Source organism: Dunckerocampus dactyliophorus, chromosome 18 (assembly GCF_027744805.1).
Source record: "Dunckerocampus dactyliophorus isolate RoL2022-P2 chromosome 18, RoL_Ddac_1.1, whole genome shotgun sequence".
In the NCBI taxonomy this organism is placed as follows: domain Eukaryota; kingdom Metazoa; phylum Chordata; class Actinopteri; order Syngnathiformes; family Syngnathidae; genus Dunckerocampus; species Dunckerocampus dactyliophorus.
This window is the reverse complement of record NC_072836.1, coordinates 11,519,528-11,530,967: the sequence shown is the minus strand read 5'-3', so window position 1 is coordinate 11,530,967 and position 11,440 is coordinate 11,519,528. Positions and strand designations below refer to the sequence as shown.

Below are 11,440 nucleotides of genomic sequence, written 5' to 3'. Positions count from 1 at the left end.
AACAAGAACAAAGCTAAAAACCTTCAGCATTTCGGTATGTGGAATCAAATTATGGAACGGATCGAGTAAGGGACTCAAACAAAGCACCGAGGTCAATACAAACAATACAAGCAGTTGATGTTTGCAAATACAAGGAAGAAGAGTCTTGAACCACTCTGTACAAAATGTCAACACTCTTTACTCTTCATTCTTGTGAGTTCATTGTCAGTACTCACACATTATTCCAACTATGTTCTGTTACTTGTGTATTTATACTTAGTATTATTTATCATGACTGTTATATTAACTATTTATGCTGACAAGAACTTTGACAATTATATTACCACATTGTTACATTACCTTATCATTTTCCTATGTATTAACTGGCAAAGACTACATTTGGAATACAGGAAGTGAATAAATGTATCGCAATTAATGTGAAACGGATGGGGGGTAGGATTAAATAAGCTTTGCTTCTTCCTACTCCTTTTGAACATGTGGAACTGCAAATTGTATAATGTGATGTATTCCAATGTGATGTATTCCAATGTAACTTGTATGTATGTTCAAATAAATTAAACCATTACAATTATCATTACATATTTTTTTTTTTTTTTTTTTAAATAGACATGACATTTATTAGCCACCAGGGAGCGGTACACTGGTTCTAAGTTGCACCTTTGACGGCCACCTACTTCCACACATCCAAAAAACCAAGCGAGAAACAAAGCAGATAAACGCCACTGTCTTCTTGTCTAAAGGTACCACCGTGTACAAAACACACTTCCTTAGAAAAAACGTAAGAAAAAAAAGCACTTCTTGTCTACTGAGTCTTCTGCTGCCCGGCTCGTTGGCCAGCTAAACGTGGGGGTGTTTGGGGGGATGGATGCAGATGAAAAAGGCCGGTCCGTCCTAGATGTTCTTCCATTGCGGCTTTCCAGGAATTGTTCACGCTGCATAGCCTGGGAGTCGCTGCTGGCCGGCCGCTGCTCGACGAGACAATGACAGGACACTGAAGGCACCAGCAGAAGCAAGAGCAGCGTCGTCCACGTCAGGTTCCCTTCACGCACGTGCAAAGAGTGATGGCCGCTCTTTGCACGGACACCAGAGGAGGTGACCAGTCGCACTGGCGAGCTGACCGATCCTTCCCCGCCCTCGCTGAGGGCTCGCACCTCAATGACATACGTGCCCCCCTCGGGAAGGGAGAGCATGGTGGATGGGTTAATGGTCCGAGTCACCTGGTTGTGACCTCTGCCCTCCTGCTTCAGTAACACCATGTACCCGATGACGTCAGACTCGTTCTCCTTGGCCTTGACCGGGTCCCAACTTAAAGACACGTTGTTGCCCTCTTGGATCCACAGCAGGTTGCTTGGAGGCTGCACAGGAGGCGCTTTCCTGGTCTTGGCTGTGACGGCGGCGCTGGCGGGACCTTGGCCTATGCTGTTGAAGCCTTTGACTGTGATCGCGTACTGGACGTTTCCTTCCAGTCCTCCCAGCACCATGGACGTCTCGTTCTTTGACGTCCTCTGCTTCCAGCCCGAGTCTTCCTTCTCTGTGTCCTTCCAGTAGCTCACCTCATATCCTTTTGGTCTTCCAGGACCGGGATGGGGGGGCTTCCACGTGACTCGTATTTGTGAAGAGGAAACGGCGTAAGCCTTCACGTTGGTCGGTGCCTCCCTGGGTTCGCCTTCTGCAGAGTGGCAGAGAATTAGCAAATTTCCTTGTCAAATACAGGGCAGGAACCTAAGATGAGGCTGCCACGAGCGTCTCCATTCGTGCACAAGGGCTGCCTTCACTCCTTCACTCTCTCGTTTTTTTCCCCAAAATTAATTAATTAATTAATGACCCCTGTTTCTTGGTTGACTATGGACTAAAAATATGGAAGCAACCGAAAAGCTTTCATGAAAAGCTGCAACTTCAAAAACAACCATTTGAGCACCTCTTCTCTCAAACATGTAAGTGAGATGATAGAGTTTTTACATGTTTAGTGCTCATAAACATGCTCTTGGGACACATATTATGGTTAGGAGATCACTAAAAAGTCACTTTTGCATAATGGGGGACCTTGTATATTTTGTTTGACTCTGTATTAAATATAAATGGTGGGATATGCCCCTAATGCAGCTGTCACTGATAACACCTGTCTATATGGGTGATTCTCCCAAATGGGGCACCAGCAAGGGTTGTATTCACTTACAGCGCAGCCTTGCCACATCCAATATGGCGGCGACGTTGACGTACGGCTCAGCGAAGCGGCATCTACGTATATGGTTTTGACAGCAGAGCTTCCTGTTTCCCAGCATGCTTTGCTGTACTGTTGTTGCAAATAACTGCTAAGTTACATGTTTAGAGCTCACATAGTTGTCGGTTATTCTGCATTACTCGTTGGTAGTGTCGTGTCTGTTGTTATCTACTGTACCTATTACGTTGCTGTGTGATGTTTTTTTCTAGCTCTTACTTAAAAAAACACCTTGAGTAAGACACTCGTGGAATGGTAACACCCCCCCCCCCCCCAAGTCCATTGTGAACTTTCTTTTTACTCTGTTTAAATATAGCGTTACTTTATCCTCACAGACTTTTGAGCAGCACAGTATTAACTTTATGATGCAGCATTTTTAACAGTGTTGCAAATTTGTGAAGTTGGCACTGAAAGCTCTGCTTTTATTCTAGGGGAAAAAAAACATATCGATGTTGGCCGATAATATCGGACATCCCTACCAAAATGTGATATTTTTTTATTTTTCTTCATAAACTGAAACCGAACAAGTGATACTTCATTTTAAATGCAAATTGGTTAGAGAATAACAACTTTAATACACACTTTTGGTACCCCTTTCAGGAGAATGGCCCATATATAAAAAAGGAGGAAATACTTTGTAATTAGACACTAGTTGTTGCCTCTTCCTCATCATGTGCTCAAGTGTCCTCCAGAAGCAGGGAATGCACTTCCTGATTGACTGACTGCATTAACAATCACCAGAATGATTGGTTCATTTAAAGAACTTTCCAACATGCCACCATCCTATTTTCTTCTTCCAGTGCTGCTCACCAGATTGTGCATAGCGTGTCTCATTGGACTTTTTTGCTCATGCTTATTGCTTTTTTTTTTTCTTGGAAGTGTGACTCAAAATCCCTGTGCCGTATTTTGAGTGATTTATACATATGAATGAAGATTCGGGCCTGAGAGCTCAAAATGTGGCGGTATTATCCAATCAAACTGGGCTGCTCAGCACCTCCTGAGATTACATTAAATTGTAATATCAATGCAGCAATGCGTGCTATATTGCCACTTTGAAATACACACAGCTCCTTCTCCACTGCTATGGCGGAATAAAAGGGGGCACATTTTTCTGTTAAGGTTTAATCTATGTTTCATTTATTTAATTTAAGAATGATTGGATGAAGGTTAATGCATGCAAAGGCAATGAGACTAGCCAATCAAAAAACATGTGACTGTAGTCAACGTGTCTCGATTTACATTCATAACATATTTGAACTTCATCTAAATTTGTAACACAATATCTTTATCATACTAATTGTTCAATATAGTGTATCTATCAGCATGTGATGAAAAGTGCAAAGTGCCCTGTCCTGCTCCACTGAAAGACTGAGCAGATCATTCCTTCCCGACGACATGCGGCTTTTCAACACAACAGAGGCGGAGTGATAAAAACACACACAAGACTGGACTTATTACCTTATGTATTATTGCACTATGAATTTGAAGTGATCTGTTCCGTATTTACAGTATTTATTCTTATTCTATTTTCTTATCTCTCCCGTCTTGCCTTGTTTATTCTATTTTTAAGTCTTTAAGTTTATTATGGGGCCGCACGGTGGTCTAGTGGTTAGCATGTTGGCCACACATTCTCAGTCTTGAGATCGGGAAGACCTGGGTTTGATTCTCCCTTGGGCATTTCTGTGTGGAGTTTGCATGTTCTCCCCGTGCGTGCGTGGGTTTTCTCCGTTTTCTCCAAAAACCCTTAATGTTAGGTTAATTGGCGACTCTAAATTCTCCATAGGTATGAATGTGAGTGTGAATGGTTGTTTGTCTACCAATGGTTGTTTAGCGACCAGTCCAGGGTGTACCCCGCCTGTCGCCCAAAGTCAGCTGGGATAGGCTCCAGCATACCCCCGCGACCCTAATGAGAAGATGGATGGAAGATTATTATGACGTTCTTGCAGAGCTGCTGAAAATGTATCTATCTGTATCTATCTATCTATCTATCTAGATAAGATGCAGCAGATGCCACTGTGGATGGATGGATGGACTTTGACTGCTACTGACAAGCGTGGCTCAAGCGTGGATGACGGGATTTTTTTGTTGTTTTTGGTAAAAGTTAAAATACGGTAGGGATACAATGGGGAAGAAGGGCAAAATACTGTAGTTTCCTGAGAAAAACAGGAGGGTTAACAGCAGTGATGTGCTGTCAGGGAGGCATAGCATCAAATAAAAAAAAAATAATAATATAAAATAAATATTTATATTATACTAATTTAAATACATTTATTTTTTTGTATGATTCCAGTCGTTTTATACATTTTCTTAAGCAACAATCACTGAATTTGCACATTTCATGATCAAATGCATGGCAGAAACCTATGATGAGGCTGTCGTGAGCGTCTCTTCTCTGCTTAGGGCAAAAGCCCTGCCTACTGCTTGAGTGCACTCAGTGAGTGCACTGAGTTGGATCAATTTCTGTTTGTCAGCATGTCGCCAATAATATGTTGCAGAAACATTCATGCCAAGAGCTCCGCTTTTGCTACCAGAGTTTTGAACTCTTTTGGCGTCTTCCAGACCACACTTCGTGATCATACAACTAGAATAGTGTGCTGACATACTCGACTTCAACTCGGACCTGTGAGAGGTACGGACTAGCAATATTACAAAATTTTGAAATATGGAAAATCAATTCTGTGATTAATTTTATCTGACAAAGCATGACTCAAACTTTAATTTGATACCTCATTCACTTCTCTACCCGAAATATTAAAGACGTTAGAGCAGATTTTATGGCGGAAATGAGTACCTTGGGTCCCCATTGCTTTAACATTGAGTCAAGACAAAAGCTGTGATCGACCCACGGACCTTGGCAAGTGCAGCCGTACTACAAAATGTATAACAACTTCGGCTGTGCAAATCTGTTTTAAAAGTCAACAGAGTCGCCGTTTACATTTTTTTGATAATCTAGAATTCCAAGGAAGAAAATAAAAGTGTCATATTTTTCATGTATATGCCTCACATCGCAGTGCACAGCACACTGTATTCCTTTTCAGCCCACACTAACCACAACAAATAACTAGTTATCATCGATGACAGGAACGTATCAAATCCACCATCCATTCCACATTTGATAAAATCAGTGTTTTTTAGCATGATTTTGTAAAGATATTTAAATTATCCATATTTAATTTGCTTTTATATTTACAATGAAGGCATCCATATTGAAAATAGGACAATGCAAACATGATGTAGTGATTCCGGGTAAAAAAAACAACATATTTTGCATAATAACATTTTATCTTGTTCATGAGTTTGAAAGGCTTAATGTTGGACTTAACTTTTGAAGCATTCGTTTGAGTCTATGTGGTCCAACACAGTGTGTGGTCAGTATAAATCCGATACAAAATTGAAGAGGAAGAAGTATACCTAACATGTATACGAATGAAACTATACCCAATATGAAAAAATTGCATTGAAAAATTTAAGGGCTCGAAGGCGCGCTTGCAGTGTCAGGTTTTGTAACATTGCTATACGGATATGTTAAAATAAACAAATTCTAAGCACCGACAGCTGTTAGCAAGGTAAGTTAAGTGGCTAACCGCTGAAGCTCAAGGCGGTTGCTGAGCAACAATGCAGATAAAAAGCAATCTGAGTCGGCCGCGGAGGCTTCGGGTCCAGATACCCCGGAAAGGACACCACTGGAAAGAAAGTCACCACCGACAGAGCTGTTAAATGCATTGGAGTCATTCATGCCATTTCAGCCATTGAGCCAAGGGGAGCTCTTCGAATATCACGGCTTGAGGAATCTATTGATTGCACAAATGAAAGATCAACAGCAGGAAATTGTGGCACAAACTGTGGCACAAATAAGGTGTGATCTATGAAACCTCCAAAAACAGATTGGAACTCTACAATTCCACAACGATAGCGTATGTGAATGTTTGGACACAATGCTGGTAGTAAAAATAACCACATTTCCTGTATTTTTTAATAAGCCCATAGACGTCATCCCATTCTGAGTGTTAAAAATGATTGTTATATTTACATGTCAATTGTCCAAAGACTGTGGAGACACTGAAAATTGAGATAATCTACATTAAATGCAGGGTTGAAGAGCTCAGTCATCCGTTTCTTCACATCTAGAGTAGCCAGTGGAGATGGCTCGGGCATCTAGTACGGATGCCTCCCGGACGCCTCCCTGGTGAGCCAGGAGAAGGCCCTGGGGCAGACTTAGGACACGCTGAAGGGATTATGTCTCACAGCTGGCCTGGGAACGCCTGTCCTCCCGGTGGAACTGGAAGAGGTGGCCGGGGACCGGGAAGGCTTGGCGTTTCTGCTGAGACTGCTGCCCCAGTGACACCGACCCAGGTAACGGAGGAAAATGGATGGATAAATTAAATAACTGTCCTAAATGGTGAATATCACAATTTTTGCGCAATCTCTTGCATTAAAGATAAAAGTCTACACTTCAAGCCTTCGCTGATTGTTTTATTTCAAATCCATTTTAGTGGTGTATGATCATGAATTCTCACCAATTTAGAGTCTCCAAATAACCTAACATGCATATTTTTGATATGTGGGAGAGTACCCAGAGAAAACACACACGCACGAGGAAAACATGCAAACTCCAGACAGAGATGCCCAACGGAGATTTGATCCCAGATCTTCCCGATCTACTGACTGTGTGCTCAACATGCTAACCACTAGACTACCGTGCGGCTCCTAGGGTTCCAATCCTCCTTGAATCAAGGGGTAAAGGTTAAATGCTAAGGGGTGTACAGCCCTAGAAACGTGTGGTCGGAGTCTCCTCGGATAATGCGGCCCTGCCCGCTGGCAAGTCGGCAGAGCGGAGAACGAAAGAAGCATATAAATGTAAGTAATTAAGCATAATTATTGATTTTCACACTAAAGTCACTCATGTTTTATTAGATATTCAGTCCTTTGCTACGCCACGGAAATATTCACCATGTTTTGAATTGCTGGTTGTTGTCGCTAGTTATAATGAGCCGGCCAACACTGATATCTAACTTCACTGCAATCTCATGCATTTCATAAATGATGAGACAATCATGTAAAATCACCACATTAGCCTGTTAACCGTAAGTTGTATTTTAAAACTGCTCGCTAGTGTAGCACTTGTATACACCGATATACTAACAATACTACAGGACCAGATCTAGGTTCAGAAGGAGTGGAATGAGAATGTGTAAATAAACCAAAGACCAGAAGTTGAAGTTTGAGCTAGCAATTTACTAACAAGAACATTTCAGAAAAGCATACAATATGAACAGCATAAAATACTCCAGGAAAATTAAAAGTAAATGAGAGAGAATATTTTTCCAATGTCTCTAATTTTAACTTGAGTTATTTTATCAATCAGACTGGTCTGTGAGTACTTTTCCCTGGTTAGGTTAACAGGTAAGTAATTTCTAATAATATTTATATTTTTGTTGAGTTAACTCTTTGTTTAGGAAAGAACCAATTATAAGTATGATTCAACCCAAAATCAATTTAAAAACAAATCACACTTTCACCACAAAATTGCAAAGATCTTGAAGGATACACAGCGTGATACACTTTTCAGTCTTTTTCTACTCAGTTCAGAAGTGTATTTGACTTCCAATCAAATGTTGAAGTGGAATCCAGATGAGGAAATTCAAAGCTTGGTTGAGATGAGGAAAATAAAAGAGTCAATGTTCCTACCGCACTGGCAGCAATGTTCACCAATAGGAAACGGATTCACTTGTAATCACGACGAAGGTTCTAGAACTGTAGTCCATGGATCTGGCTCGCCATCTTGTCGCCACTGTAGAGGTGTCTCCCACACTCTTACAGGTGTTTCAATCCAATGCAAAAGGTACATAACGGAAAAAACCTGACCTGCATGACAGGTCATGAAGATAATAAGTCACTACAAATACTGTACATAAATCACAAGTTCACATTTACTTATATCAACACAGCTATGACATTCACCTCAGCCTTAAATGGCGGCTAACGTTTCCATCGCGTTGGCTACGGACGGTTTTAACTGGCAAAATCACTGTCATTCTCAAACATGTAGCACAAATAAACATTTTCCCACCTCACACCACATATATATATATATTCACACATATACAGTATATTCACATATAACATTCTCAGAACGGAAAAATATTAACTGCGTCACAACTATTGTGCTTTGTAGCTCTCCTCACAACACATACAAGTATTAGTCCTGCACTATGACTACACACAGTTCAAACTAAGTTCCAAAAAACAAAACTCACCAAAAGTCAATTCTTGCTCACTAAGATGTGGTTCTGGTGGCTCATCGACCAGGTAAGTAGATACTTTAGCGATCCTTAATCACTTTACATTTCACTTTTCCTCTCGACAGTTAGCTCTGTGCTCTCAGCTCGTCGACTGCACTGCTCGCGCTAAGAAGCCTCGCTCCCTTAAAGGGGAAGTGCTCTGTTTTGTGTCCAGGGACTTTTACTATTCTTAAAGGAACATGAAAAATGTTTTTCTTTTAAGGTGACTTTTAATCAAGAATATGCACACATTTCAATATTTTAAGACATATTTATGAATTTTAAAGCTCATTTGTGTAATTCAAAAGGGCATTTTACTCATTTTAATAGTTTATTATTTATAAATCTTAATCACTTGTAATTACTGATCACATGGGTTAAACTTCTTGTTTTAAATGTGGGTTAACTCTTGGGTTCCAAGAGTTAGCTTGCTAGCTAGTTCATGCAGGTACTGTAGAAGCTACAGTACATTAGTGAACTATACTGTGACGTTGGCGTTTTATATTGTGTATCTCATCACTCATGTAACGCAGAACCTCGTATTGCAGTCTGTTTGCTGTGAATTCCCGCAAACCCCAGCCCACCAACAATTCTCATGGCTCTCATGATATGTTTATTGTATTCAGCATAGTGTATGAATGGTCAGGAAGTGAGCTCAATAAAAGACGTGAACAACATGGTCACACGTGGACACCACATTCTCAAACTTTATTCCAATTTTGGAATAAAATAAATATATATATATTATATATTATAGAGTTGTTTGTTTGAAAATAAATGTCACAGTTTGGAAAAATGTGTGCCTTTTTTTTAAAAAAAAAGGTGTTCTGAGGTTGGCTATATAGCATTGAAATAATGTATAATTGTATGTGCCATACTTTATGGTAGGAAACATTATGAACAATTGAATTGTCTCATCTGCCTACATCACAGCCAGCAGTGAAGGATGATGTCGTAATGAGAAAGTGGTGTCCCATTTCTTAGTGAATTCTTCCCCTTGGCCCTCGGTTTTAAGGGACAGGGATAGGGGTAAGACGAAGGGGAAGAGCTAAGGGGTGCAATTGGGGTTCAGCCTTAGTCTGGCTATCTATAAAAACTGACATAAGTTAGAGAAATGCAGGTTTGTTGACAGCAACGTAAAATTTGCATGCGACACAAACCAAAAATCACACCATGGACCTTCAGGAGGACAAGCCTTGTTTTATTCCTCCAGGTTTTATGCATTCATGAAGGCCAGGCTGCCATTCACAAAGTTGGTTAAAACACATTCTGTTGCTGTAATTCTTGTTCAAATGCTAAAGATGAAAACCTTTAGTGTGCAAAGCATTCAGCGTTGTCCCCGAGAGATTTTACCAGGGGCGGCTTACTCGTACTATCGCCTGTTTTTTTCCTCCTGCTTGGGTTTTCAACTCTGTGTGCGGCTCAGAATTTCAAATGAGACACTGAGACATTGGCGGCGCTCCACTATAACCCAGCAGCTTGGGTGCCAGGATCATATTAGTATTTTATTCATTTCCCAGCGCTGTAGGGGCTATTTCATGCAGTAATGATTTTTGCGAGGAGGAAAAACTAAACTGACGTTGGCAAATTTGTCCTATTTTATTCTCCATCCTGGATTGTGTTGTGTTGTTTTTCAGCCTGTAATTCATCCAATTACACTTTTACAGCACTGCAGAGTTGGCCATATGATGGAGACCTAGTTTACGTTTTGCAGCTTTTGGAAATTCGATCTTCCCCCAGTGGTTGCTGATGGTAATTATTGCTACAACATTGTATTAGTCTAATGGGCTCAAAGCCCTAGAGAAAACGGAGAAAAGAGGAGGGACCATTTGTACATGCAATTATATTTGTTATACATGGCCTTTGTGGAGATGTAACGGTTAAAAAGCGTAAACTTGCAGAGTAAACCTAAATAATTTAATATGTGAATCAGTGTTGACCACATTTTGGGAATAGGAATCATTCCAGGACAGGGTTGTTCATCTGCGGTCTGCAGCTGGTATTTTATTGGACCTCTTCACATTCTGCAAGAAGATTACATTAAAAACAAAAGCAAAAATGGGAAATGATGATACTACACATTAGTAATAATGCTGTGCCACCTTTTACACAAAACTAACATGCAGGTTGTTTTAGAAATAACTTCTTTGCAGAAATACATTGGATTGGCCTTTTCATAAAAAAATAAAAAATGTCAAAATGACCTCCACATTTTGTCTGTTGAATCAGGTAAATCAGTGCCCCTGTTACAACCCAGGGCAATAAAACATATTTAGTGAGGACGCAGGAGTTTGGAAAATTGAGTCACAGAAGTTTATTGATGAATAAACACAAAAAAAATAAAAATCCCATTGTGCCCAAAGAAAAGGTCCTGATGCACAAGCAAACAAAAGGACAGTGAGGTTGTCGCCTCATGACTACCCCAAAACAAGAAAAAACTCACAACTAAAACCCTAAACAAAACAACCCCAAAAACAGGACAGCCGGTCACAACAGGACAAACATGAAATGAAAAACTAAAGGAAGAAAAAGTCAGTCTGCTGCACACCAGCAGCCAGAGAGAAGCAGCTGAGTGGCCCAGAAGCATGAGGAGGAGGTGGAAACGAGCCTGCAGCGGACAAAGGCAGCACGGGCAGAGCAGAGAGCACAGAGTGAGCCAAGCACACCTGCACATATTTAAGGGGTATACTGAGAAAGTGGCTCAACAGACCCCGGCTTTGTGCTCAAGATGCAGCTCAACAAAACCTAAGTTCCCCAAACAACGTTAAACGATACTTCAACGGCGGTTATCAACTTGCTTTGTCAAATTCAAACTGTCTTTTTTCATCTTTGAGAAAAAACGTAATTTCCAGTGTATAAGCCACAAATTTCTTCTCAAACTTTGAACCCTGCTTATATAATGGTGCGGCTAATATGTGGTCATGTTCTAATCTCGTGACAT

The 11,440-nt window shown here is 40.6% G+C and overlaps 1 protein-coding gene across 2 annotated transcripts; it reads right to left on the bottom strand.

Moving 5' to 3' along the window:
• Nucleotides 1-522: 522 nt before the first annotated feature.
• Nucleotides 523-8,620, bottom strand: LOC129171326 (contactin-5-like). Of its 2 annotated transcripts, none has more exons than XM_054759867.1 (3): nt 8,476-8,620; nt 7,907-8,083; nt 523-1,669 (listed from the first exon to the last, which is right to left on the bottom strand). In XM_054759867.1, the coding sequence occupies exon 3, from the start codon at nt 1,479-1,481 to the stop codon at nt 768-770; it is 714 nt and encodes a 237-aa protein (XP_054615842.1). In that variant the 5' UTR covers nt 1,482-1,669; nt 7,907-8,083; nt 8,476-8,620; the 3' UTR covers nt 523-767. The 2 variants fall into 2 exon arrangements, with proteins under 2 accessions (XP_054615842.1, XP_054615843.1); XM_054759868.1 differs by having other exon boundaries at nt 7,907-8,078; nt 8,472-8,556.
• Between the last annotated feature and the right edge of the window lie 2,820 nt (nt 8,621-11,440).